The sequence below is a fragment of the Oncorhynchus mykiss genome, chromosome 20, assembly GCF_057628025.1.
Source record: "Oncorhynchus mykiss isolate SJ-2025 chromosome 20, ASM5762802v1, whole genome shotgun sequence".
NCBI classification, from domain to species: domain Eukaryota; kingdom Metazoa; phylum Chordata; class Actinopteri; order Salmoniformes; family Salmonidae; genus Oncorhynchus; species Oncorhynchus mykiss.
Genome location: NC_143041.1, coordinates 42,597,447 through 42,610,273, shown reverse-complemented (window position 1 = coordinate 42,610,273; position 12,827 = coordinate 42,597,447). Strand labels below are relative to the sequence as shown.

General features: G+C 43.8%; 1 protein-coding gene across 1 annotated transcript in view; it reads left to right on the top strand.

Moving 5' to 3' along the window:
- The first annotated feature begins 338 nt into the window (after positions 1–338).
- LOC110499449 (serine/threonine-protein kinase LMTK1) overlaps positions 339–12,827 on the top strand; it is a 93,125-nt gene continuing 80,636 nt past the window's right edge. The window contains exon 1 of the mRNA XM_036956306.2: positions 339–1,145. Within this exon, the coding sequence (XP_036812201.2) occupies positions 1,064–1,145 (82 nt within the window). The 5' untranslated portion in view covers positions 339–1,063. The remainder of the gene's footprint in view (positions 1,146–12,827) is intronic.

Sequence of the window (12,827 nt, the reverse complement as noted above, 5' to 3'; positions counted from 1 at the left end):
GGGAAAGGAAAGGGGGGTAAAGGGATAGATGGATGGATGGAAGGGGGTCTTGGCTGACACTTTAGAACAGCAGGGAGAGAGAGAGAGAGTCCATTCTTATTATTATAATATCTAAGGAAAGGGAAACATGAAATAAGTCACATCATGACATGATATCAACAATGTGAATGATGACAGTTATAGTCTATGCTAAAGCCTAACTCTATAACCAGAACACATTTTGATTTGTGAGATAAGCATACAACTGGTTCATCGGCATAAACTGGTCTTGCTTAACTGCTCACTTCAAATAGGCTATATCCGCCAGCAAAGCGCATCACCCCCTCCCCCGCAGTCTCAGGAGCAGAGCTGAACCCCAGCTCAGTCAGAAATTATTTTTGGGAATGGAACATTAGCAGGCAAGATGGCGCTCTCGCTGTCAGCACCCGCAAGCGGACAGCTGCCGCTCTGTGCTTGTGCTATTAACGCAACAGCTATGAGAAGCTGCCAGTAATTCAATGAGATTGCGTTATTCATAGTGAATTGTGCTATTAGGCTATATTGTTGGTGATATCATCATCAAAGAATTGAGCATTCATCTGAGTTCATATGTGAGGGTTATGATAGCCTACATCAGACCTGTCAGCCGTTTGGTGCAGCAGAGATCGAAGAGAATAGCAGCAATTTAAATACTGTGTGGTATCCGGTTGATTGCTACGGGTAACGGCACTTACCGGGGACACTTTTGCAGCGACAATCACAGCACATTTTCCACAATTGGACTGCATAGGAAACGGTAAACTGCACGTGAGACTCTGATGGTTGTGTTGCTATGAAGCGACAAGCAATAATACCATAAAATACAAAGCCAACAAAAGGACATTCTAACATTCTGTCAACATCTGCCTTTCAATCCGATTGTTATTTTTTTGCCTGTCAAAAGATGAAGGAGCGATTTGAAACGCAAAAACCGGGCTTGAATGTGCAAAAAAAAAATGCAGTGTTTCTCTCTACAACTGGCCCATTTCTTTGATTAGAAGCTGCAGTGTCTCTGCAGCATCCTTAACCCCACATTGCGAGGAAGATGTTGGCGGCTCTGCTGATGGTCATAATGTCTTCATCATTCTTCGTCCCCGGGTTTGCCCTCAGTTCCCATTTCGACTTGGGTAAGTTCTGACGAAATTATCACTTGATGGAATCAGAATACCAGGTGCCTTTGTATTCAATGTTTGTCTTGCTCGGAAAGAGACTCTTGTCATTATGTATATTTTCGCCAGGGCCATCAATGCGTGCATTAGTAGGATGAAATACATAGGAGCTGACGGTCATTTGTGTGTGTAGTTGCAGAGTGTTTATGTGTGCCTGCGTGAGATAGATGGAGAGAGCATTTCCTTGCACCTGTGGGTGAACTTGATTAGTGCATTCAGGGGCGCCACTTTGGTTCTAGAAGTGTGTGCGTTGGGGGGTGGGGGGGGGGGCTCCCCCCCCAGATTTTTGGTCTAATGCGCATTTCCTACATTTTTACACAATCCAGTATGCCATCTCTATTTAGAACAAAATGTAAGCAAAAATGCCCACAGTCGTCAAGCTTGGTAAGAGGTCATTATTAAATATGTTTACGTGGTTAATAAGACTGAACTAGATCAAAGGTAATTCAATAGTACATATTGTAACCAATAGCTTAACAAATGAACAACTCTTGGAAAGACACAAAGTCTTTTGATTGGCAGGTATCCTAGTGGTTAGAGTGTAGAGGTGGCAGGTAGCCTAGTGGTTAGAGTGTTGAGCAGGCAGGTAGCCTAGTGGTTAGAGTGTAGGGGTGGCAGGTAGCCTAGTGGTTAGAGTGTAGAGGGTGCAGGTAGCCTTGTGGTTAGAGTGTAGAGGTGGCAGGTAGCCTAGTGGTTAGAGTGTAGGGGTGGCAGGTAGCCTAGTGGTTAGAGTGTAGAGGTGGCAGGTAGCCTAGTGGTTAGAGTGTAGAGGGTGCAGGTAGCCTTGTGGTTAGAGTGTCGAGGTGGCAGGTAGCCTAGTGGTTAGAGTGTAGAGGTGGCAGGTAGCCTAGTGGTTAGAGTGTAGCGGGTGCAGGTAGCCTAGTGGTTAGAGTGTAGAGGGTGCAGGTAGCCTAGTGGTTAGAGTGTAGAGGTGGCAGGTAGCCTAGTGGTTAGAGTGTAGAGGGTGCAGGTAGCCTAGTGGTTAGAGTGTAGAGGTGGCAGGTAGCCTAGTGGTTAGAGTGTAGAGGTGGCAGGTAGCCTAGTGGTTAGAGTGTAGAGGGTGCAGGTAGCCTAGTGGTTAGAGTGTAGAGGGTGCAGGTAGCCTTGTGGTTAGAGTGTAGAGGTGGCAGGTAGCCTAGTGGTTAGAGTGTCGAGGTGGCAGGTAGCCTAGTGGTTAGAGTGTAGAGTTGGCAGGTAGCCTAGTGGTTAGAGTGTAGAGGGTGCAGGTAGCCTAGTGGTTAGAGTGTCGAGGTGGCAGGTAGCCTAGTGGTTAGAGTGTAGAGTTGGCAGGTAGCCTAGTGGTTAGAGCATTGGACTTGTAACTGAAAAGTCGCAACGTCGAATCCCTTAGTTGACAAGGTAAAAATCTGTCGTTCTACCCCTGAACAAGGCAGTTAACCCACTGTTCCTAGGCTGTCATTGAAAATAAGAATTTAATAAGAACTGACTTGCCTGGTTAAATAAAGGTAATAATAATTAAGAAATCATCTATATGAACCCCCCCCCCCCTTCTCAAATATACATGAATACACAGAAACAGAAAATCCTCCATATAATTAATCTTATAGTACTGTATAGCTTTTTTTTTATCTGCACACAATATAGCTGGCTCACCTCGTCCTGTCCCTAGGGGTCCACCGTCCTGCAGCGCCCCAACACAAACCCACTCAGCTTTAGGATCTTAGTGAAACAGTCATTATTGGTTTCATGTGTGTTAGGCCAAGGCCAGAGTGACAACCCACAGGACGGCAGACCCCCAGGGCCAGGACTGAGGATCCCAGCAGCTAGGGATTACCGAAACCGGGTATCTAACCTGACGTGGGCATGTTTTCAATACAGACTCCAAACTCAGTCGTACTTAATTCCATAAAAGCCATCCAGACCTTATGAAAGTTGCCAAGTAGACCCTTAATCTAGTATTAGAAACTTGACATCGTGGGAGTTTAACCAACCTTCCAATTAATTGCAATGCATTTCTTAGCCTCAATAAATGTTTGGTTTCACAGTTTCTTCAGATAAGAGTCTCCAGTATCAACATTTCTAAGCAAACAAAATCAGGGAGAAGGGAGAATCTGTACTCATGATGAGATAAGAAAAAACAAAACATATTTTGTCATAATTCAGCCTGACTTCACAACCATAGTTATGTCAATATGTCCCTTTTGTGTTTTACACCTCCAGTAGAGGAATGACATTTCCGAGTTCTAATTCAGTTTGACTGGCATATAGTATGTTCCGTGGATGGTCTCGAACTACAGTCATTTATGTCTGAGATGATATTAACATGACTGGGCATTCAAACACATCTGTATCCATTCATCATCATCAATAGCTTCTACCAGGTCTACCACACGTTTTTTTTTTTAAAGCCTCGATCAACCCTTGATACAGTTTGGGAAATCAACTTTGGTGGTTTGTCAGACTTGCCTTGAAATAGCAACTGGTTTGTTCAGTCTTTGCTGCACAGAGATAATAAAACATTTAGAAAAAAAACTGTCCTCTGTCACAGACCTGTCTTCCCTGGCTGTCTGACCTCAGCACCATCACAGACTGGTCTTCCCTGGCTGTCTGACCTCAGCACCATCACAGACTGGTCTTCCCTGTCTGTCTGACCTCAGCACCATCACAGACTGGTCTTCCCTGGCTGTCTGACCTCAGCACCATCACAGACTGGTCTTCCCTGTCTGTCTGACCTCAGCACCATCACAGACTGGTCTTCCCTGGCTGCCTGACCTCAGCACCATCACAGACTAGTCTTCCCTAGCTGCCTGACCTCAGCACCATCACAGACTGGTCTTCCCTAGATGCCTGACCTCAGCACCATCACAGACTAGTCTTCCCTGGCTGCCTGACCTCAGCACCATCACAGACTATTCTTCCCTGGCTACCTGACCTCAGCACCATCACAGACTGGTCTTCCCTTGTTGCCTGACCTCAGCACCATCACAGACTAGTCTTCACTAGCTGCCTGACCTCAGCACCATCACAGACTAGTCTTCCCTGGCTGCCTGACCTCAGCACCATCACAAACTAGTCTTCCCTGGCTGCCTGACCTCAGCACCATCACAGACTAGTCTTCCCTAGCTGCCTGACCTCAGCACCATCACAGACTAGTCTTCCCTAGCTGCCGGACCTCAGCACCATCAGAGACTAGTCTTCCCTAGCTGCCGGACCTCAGTACCATCACAGACTAGTCTTCCCTAGCTGCCTGACCTCAGCACCATCACAGACTGGTCTTCCCTAGCTGCCTGACCTCAGCACCATCACAGACTAGTCTTCCCTGGCTGCCTGACCTCAGCACCATCACAGACTAGTCTTCCCTGGCTGCCTGACCTCAGCACCATCACAGACTAGTCTTCCCTGGCTGCCTGACCTCAGCACCATCACAGACTGGTCTTCCCTAGCTGCCTGACCTCAGCACCATCACAGACTAGTCTTCCCTGGCTGCCTGACCTCAGCACCATCACAGACTGGTCTTCCCTAGCTGCCTGACCTCAGCACCATCACAGACTAGTCTTCCCTGGCTGCCTGACCTCAGCACCATCACAGACTAGTCTTCCCTGGCTGCCTGACCCTGCTGAGAACCCTATCACCATCTGATCCTCCTAAAATGAGGCATGACAAAGAACTACCATGGTATACATTTATACATTATATTATCCAAGAACAGAATCAATAGTTCAGTAATTGAAATGATCGTTATTCCCAGATCCCAGACTGTAGCTTTAAGCTGCTGTCCTGTAGATTCTGTAGGTCTACCCATCAATTTCAAGATATTGTTAACATACTGAAAAATATTCACCTGAGCTCCGTAGACATGTCTTCCCTGGTTGTCTGACCCCCTCTGGGACCCCTGTCACTATCTGATCCTGATAAGACATGATGAGCATGGTGTTGTGTACTGACTGCACTGGAGGGCTGCCTGAGGGACCTGCGGGTCGGACAGATGACTTTGAGATGAAAATAGTTTTCTAGTGGAGCGGGGTTGAGAGTTTCTTCATGTCCACCTCTACTACCATGGTCCAAACACACCACCCTACATCTGAATGATCTCTTTAAAGAGGACAGAATCCGTTTGTTAACTGTGAAGTACCATCGAAGAGCTCAAAGGGTTCTTAGAGTTATTAAGGTTCCACATCGAACCTTCACCCTTCCCAAAGAACCCTTGAGGAACCCTCTTTTTTTGTGTGTGTACACTACAACCATGAAACGTAACACATTCATCACCTGAACGTCAGTGTTTAAAACTTAAACATTAGGCATTCAGTTTTGCCAATCAGTGTTCGCCATTCTAAACACGGTTTATAACTAGACAGGTCAGTTATGAACAAATTCCTATTTACAATTACGGCCTACACCGGCCAAACCCTAACCTGGACAATACTGGGCCATTTGTGCGCCACCCTATGGGACTCCCAATCAAAGACCGCTGTGATACAGCCTGGAATCAAACCAGGGTCTGTAGTGACGCCTCTAGAACTAAGATGCAGTGCCTTAGACCGCTGCGCCACTCAGGACATGAAAGAATGCAAGATTAAACATGATAGTCAGCTTTCCACCCTGGACAACACAAACAAGTTTTCACCCCTTGACTTTTTCTACATTTTTGGTGTTACAGCCTGAATTAAAAGTAGATTGTGTCACTGGCCTACTACACACAATACCCCATAATATCAAAGTGGAATAATGTTTTTCAAAATGTTTACAAATTAATAAAAGATTTAAGCCAAAATGTATTGAGTCAATAAGTATTCAACCCCTTTGTTATGGCTTTGCCTAAATAATTTCAAAACAAAAATAATTTCAATATATTGATTAATAAAAAAACATTTATTTAACGGTTTTCATCTTCCTCCTCTGACGAGGAGGAGTAGTAGGAAGGATCGGAGGACCAATGGTAAGGCATCCTGTTTGCAACAAGGTATTAAAGTAATACTGTAAAAAAATGTGGCAAAGCAATTCACTTTTTGTCCTGAATTATGTTTGGGACAAATCCAACACAACACATTACCCAGTACCACTCTCCATAATTTCAAGCATAGTGGTTGCTGCCTCATGTTATGGGTATGCTTGTAATCGTTAAGGACTGGGGAGTTTTTCAGGATACAAAAATAAATGGAATGGAGCTCAGCACAGGCAAAATCCTAGACGAAATCCTTGTTCAGTCTGCTTTCCACCAGACACTGGGAGATTAATTCACCTTTTAGCAAGACAATAACCTCAAACGCAAGGCCAAATATACACTGGAGTTGGTTACCAAGAATTCATTGAATGTTCCTGAGTGGCTGAGTAACAGTTGAAACTTAAATCTACTTACAAAATCTATGGCAAAGACCTGAAAACTCAACTATGTTTAGTTCATTACCGGTAACTATCTGAGTGAAAAAAACGTGGGAGGGGCCTCATTAGCATATTTCACAGCATGCTTTGTTGCAGGTAGATTTTTTTTAGAATAGTTTGTTTGAATATCTATGTTTCATCATACACATTGATTGATTCACTTAAAAAAAAATATATATATATTATTTTTATTTTTTATTAACCCCTCCACCACCACCCCTCTTCAGAGAACAAATTTCTTAGTTTTTTTTTTGCAGCTTTTTTGCTACATATACACACATTCTACATACACATTCTACACACACATTCTACATACACATTCTACATACACATTCTACATACACATTCTACATACACATTCTACATACACATCTTACATACGTGAGTGGTACTTTTATATAAAGCAGTCACGTTAACAATAATACATTACCAAACATAAACTCTTTAATCCCACCCCTCAGCCACTCTCAGCCCATCCCACCTATCACCATAGACCTCAGCTCTTTAATCCCACCCCCTCAGCCACTCTCAGCCCATCCCACCTATCACCATAGACCTCAGCTCTTTAATCCCACCCCCTCAGCCACTCTCAGCCCATCCCACCTATCACCATAGACCTTAGCTCTTTAATCCCACCCCCTCAGCCACTCTCAGCCCATCCCACCTATCACCATAGACCTCAGCTCTTTAATCCCACCCCCTCAGCCACTCTCAGCCCATCCCACCTATCACCATAGACCTCAGCTCTTTAATCCCACCCCCTCAGCCACTCTCAGCCCATCCCACCTATCACCATAGACCTCAGCTCTTTAATCCCACCCCCTCAGCCACTCTCAGCCCATCCCACCTATCACCATAGACCTCAGCTCTTTAATCCCACCCCTCAGCCACTCTCAGCCCATCCCACCTATCACCATAGACCTCAGCTCTTTAATCCCACCCCCTCAGCCACTCTCAGCCTATCCCACCTATCACCATAGACCTCAGCTCTTTAATCCCACCCCCTCAGCCACTCTCAGCCCATCCCACCTATCACCATAGAACACCCTCATTTGGATTCCATGTGCCATGTATTTTTAAATTGTGCTGTGATGTTTTACAAAATGTTTGAACCTTTCCACTCATATATTATAAACAGACTGTGAGCTAAAGATGAAAACCTTTCCTATGAGTATCATTATGTTATTGATTGACTGACTGTGTCTTTCCAGATCGCCCAGCACTGCTTTTTAAAAGGTTCATTTTAAGTGCATGTTGTGTTTTTTTTAACCACTCCTGAACCTGTGACCACAAACAAGCTACATAGGGACAATGCTAGAATAAATTATCTATTGAGTCGGTCTCTTCTATTCATAATATCATTAACAAATATAATATATATATATTTATTTTTTCCTTTGTCACGTTCTGACCTTAGTTATTTTATCATGTCTTTGTTTTAGTATGGTCAGGGTGTGAGTTGGGTGGGTTGTCTATGTTAGTTTTTCTTTGATTTTCTATTTCGGTGTTTGGCCTGGTATGGTTCTCAATCAGAGGAAGCTGTCAATCGTTGTCCCTGATTGAGAACCATATTTAGGTAGCCTGGTTTCTATTGTGTTTCGTGGGATCCTAACTTTATACTGAGGATAACTAGATCCTAACTTAATACTGAGGATAACTAGATCCTAACTTTATACTGAGGATAACTAGATCCTAACTAAAGACAGAGAATAACTAGATCCTAACTTAATACTGAGGATAACTAGATCCTAACTTAATACTGAGAATAACTAGACCCTAACTTAATACTGAGGATAACTAGATCCTAACTTAATACTGAGGATAACTAGATCCTAACTTAATACTGAGGATAACTAGATCCTAACTTAATACTGAGGATAACTAGATCCTAACTTAATACTGAGGATAACTAGATCCTAACTAAAGACAGAGAATAACTAGATCCTAACTTAATACTGAGGATAACTAGATCCTAACTTAATACTGAGAATAACTAGACCCTAACTTAATACTGAGGATAACTAGATCCTAACTTAATACTGAGGATAACTAGATCCTAACTTAATACTGAGGATAACTAGATCCTAACTTAATACTGAGGATAACTAGATCCTAACTTAATACTGAGGATAACTAGATCCTAACTAAAGACAGAGAATAACTAGATCCTAACTTTATACTGAGAATAACTAGATCCTAACTTAATACTGAGGATAATGGTCAGGCAGGATGGTCAGGCAGGCAGGTACAGAGTGGGATACAGGCTCGTGGTCCAATCAGGCAGAATGGTCAGGCAGGCAGGTACAGAGTGGCAGACAGGCTCGTGGTCATATCAGGCAGGCGGGTACACAGAGAGACAAGAAACACGGGGATAAATGCACTGGGGAAAACAAGATGAACTGGCAGAGAGAGACAGGAAACAGGGATAAATACACTCGGGAAAACTAGAAGAACTGGCACAGAGACAGGAATAAATACACTGGTACAGAGAGACAGGAAACACAGGGATAAATACACTGGGACAGAGAGACAGGGATAAATACACTGGTACAAAGAGACAGGAAACACAGGGATAAATACACTGGGACAGAGAGACAGGAAACACAGGGATAAATACACTGGGACAGAGAGACAGGGATAAATACACTGGTACAAAGAGACAGGAAACACAGGGATAAATACACTGGGACAGAGAGACAGGGATAAATACACTGGTACAGAGAGACAGGAAACACAGGGATAAATACACTGGGGAAAATAAGCGACACCTGGAGGGGGAGGAGACAATAACGAGGACAGGTGAAACAGATCAGGGTGTGAAAATAACTCATGATCTACAACAATCCTTTAAATGGACCACAACAAAATACAAAATACTTAGGATGCTTTATAAGTGACAACAAACAACAAATATATAAAGATAACTATATTCCATTACTCAACCATATGAAAGCAGATCTAATTAAATGGAACAATCGTTCCCATAAATCTCACAGGTAGAAACAACCTCTTCAGAATGGCTGCCAAAGGTTGTTTTTTTTCCTACCGTAGTCATTATTTTAAGTATACTCGGTAATAACAGACTTTATGTGGGCAAATAAAATGAATAGATTAAAAAGGAAAGTTTTACGTCTTCCTAATTCTGAAGTTGGTTTTAACCTTCCGGACTTGGAATTGTATCAACTTGCCACCCAGGACTTTTACTTGCCAGATGTAGTTATATACAGTAAAGAGGAACAATGGGTACATAGCGAAGATGTGCCTGCTCATCCCCAGAATCAGTAAAGAGGAACAATGGGTACATAGTGAAGTTAGATTGAGGTAGGAGATAACCCTACCCTGCTAGGTTAAGGGTTAGACTGAGGTAGGAGATAACCCTACCCTGCTAGGTTAAGGGTTAGACTGAGGTAGGAGATAACCCTACCCTGCTAGGTTAAGGGTTAGATTGAGTTAGGAGATAACCCTACCCTGCTAGGTTAAGGGTTAGACTGAGGTAGGAGATAACCCTGCTAGGTTAAGGGTTAGACTGAGGTATGAGATGAAGATAGCCTACAGGGGGATTTTCTGGAAGAATCTTATTGGAGGATGTATTGTCTGTAGTAGTGTTATCAGATCAGGCAGAGTAAAAGCAGGAGATTGAATGAATCAAGGAATGGCCAGCAGCTACGATTATTTGTGATATTCTACATGCAAATGCCTTATACTAAATCACCTGTAAATCACGCCTTATCTCGCCTCCCAGAACCACATCAGCTACTCAATTTAGATTTACTCGATTAAACGTTATAATGTTAACACTGTCACGAGAGAGAGACTTGTGAATTGTTGGTACCTGCGTTACAGTAGACAAGGTTTTATTCAATGAAGGAAGTGCTGTTGTTGTTTAAAACTCAAGTCAGTATCTTCCCAGATCATTTCCTGTCTTTTGCATTGCCTTCAAGTTGTTCCCATGGTGACCAGGCCTCCCTTTCCTCCGGGCACCTGAGACATGACAAGACCAAGGGCACAATAACAAGAATGGAGTCTTCTCAAGAAACCTTGCTTCCTCTCGGAGCTCACAATTCCAAGTGGTTGTGGCTGTGTTGATGGTGAATTGATTTGGTCCATGGATGTTCAGCTGTGTTTAGCAATGTTAGCAGGAGATGTGAAATGAATGACACAGTGAAAATAAGTTTCAGTTGTTCTTGACAGTACATTATTTGATCCTCTCCTCCTCCATATTTGCCTGTCAATTCACAACTAAATCAAACTGTGTTTATGTGTTGCATAAATCCCCCTCGTCGTTCAGCCCCTTCCCTTCTTCCCTGTCTGGCACTTCCTGAAGACTAATGAATGAACATGTGCTTCATTCTACCTCCTTTCTCTCTCCTTTTTCTCTCTCTCCATTCTCTCTCTCGCTCCATTTTCTCTCTCTCCATTCTCTCTCTCTCTCCTTTTTCTCTCTCTCCATTCACTCTCCATTCTCTCTCTCTCTCTCTCCATTTTATCTCTCTCCATTCTCTCTCTCTCTCCATTTTCTCTCTCTCCATTCTCTCTCTCTCTCCTTTTTCTCTCTCTCCATTCACTCTCCATTCTCTCTCTCTCTCTCTCCATTTTATCTCTCTCCATTCTCTCTCTCTCTCCATTTTCTCTCTCTCCATTCTCTCTCTCTCTCCATTTTCTCTCTCTCCATTCACTCTCCATTCTCTCTCCAATCTCTCTCTCTCTCTCCATTTTCTCTCTCTCCATTCTCTCTCTCCAATCTCTCTCTCTCTCTCCTTTTTCTCTCTCTCCATTCTCTCTCTCTCTCCATTTTCTCTCTCTCCATTCTCTCTCTCTCTCCTTTTTCTCTCTCTCCATTCACTCTCCATTCTCTCTCTCTCTCTCCATTTTATCTCTCTCCATTCTCTCTCTCTCTCCATTTTCTCTCTCTCCATTCTCTCTCTCTCTCCATTTTCTCTCTCTCCATTCACTCTCCATTCTCTCTCTCTCTCTCCATTTTCTCTCTCTCCATTCTCTCTCTCTCTCCATTTTCTCTCTCTCCATTCACTCTCCATTCTCTCTCTCTCTCTCCATTTTATCTCTCTCCATTCTCTCTCTCTCTCTACATTTTCTCTCTCTCCATTCTCTCTCTCTCTCCATTTTCTCTCTCTCCATTCACTCTCCATTCTCTCTCCAATCTCTCTCTCTCTCTCCATTTTCTCTCTCTCCATTCTCTCTCTCTCATTCTATATCTCCATTCTCTCTCTCCATTTTCTTTCTCCATTCTTTCTCTCTCCATTGTCTCTCTCCATTGTCTCTCTCCATTTTCTCTCTCCATTCTCTCTCTCTCCATTCTCTCTCTCCATTCTCTCTCTCTCATTCTATATCTCCATTCTCTCTCTCCATTTTCTCTCTCCATTCCATCTCTCCATTCCCTCTCTTCATTTGTCTTGTCATCACTGGTACTGTCCTATAGGTACAATGATTTACATAGTAATTTCTCACCTTCAATAAGTTTTCATACTTTAGCTAAATAAATAAAAAATAAAAAACAGACAAGATCCTCAGTTGCTAAAGCATAGGGTTTGAAACACCAGGATAGTGGGTTGCAAAAGGAAATGCATGTGCGACTGTACAAGTCGCTTTGGATAAAAGCATCTGCCAAATGACATATATACAGTAGAAGAAACTGGCACCTTGTGACTGATCATTCATGTGTATCTCACTGGCCGTCAGTCTCATTGGCGAGAGAGAGAGAGGGAGGGAGGGAGGGAGGGAGAGAGAGAGAGAGAGGGAGGGCGAGAGAGAGAGAGAGAGAGAGAGAGAGAGGGAGGGAGGGAGGGAAGGAGGGAGAGAGAGAGAGAGGGAGGGAAGGAGGGAAGGAGGGAGAGGGAGGGAGGGAGGGATGGAGGGAGATAGAGAGAGGAAGGAAGGGAGGGAGAGAGCTGGATAGAGGGAGAGAGAGGTGGATAGAGGGAGGGAGGGAGGGAGGGAGGGAGGGAGGGAGGGAGGGAGGGAGGGAGGGAGGGAGGGAGGGAGGGAGGGGGATAATTGGGAGGGAGAAGAATGAGAAGGGGTAAAGGGAATAACAGGGATGTAGTTAGAGGATGTGTAAGAGAAAGAGCAGAGGGGAAGATAGATGAAGGGAAAGAAGAGAGAGAGGGGTAGGAAGAGAGAGAGGGGAAGATAGATGAAGGGAAAGAAGAGAGAGAGGGGAAGATAGAGGAAGGGAAAGGAGAGAGAGAGGGGAAGATAGATGAAGGGAAGGAAGAGAGAGGGGAAGATAGATGAAGGGAAGGAAGAAAGAGAGGGGAAGATAGATGAAGGGAAGGAAGAGAG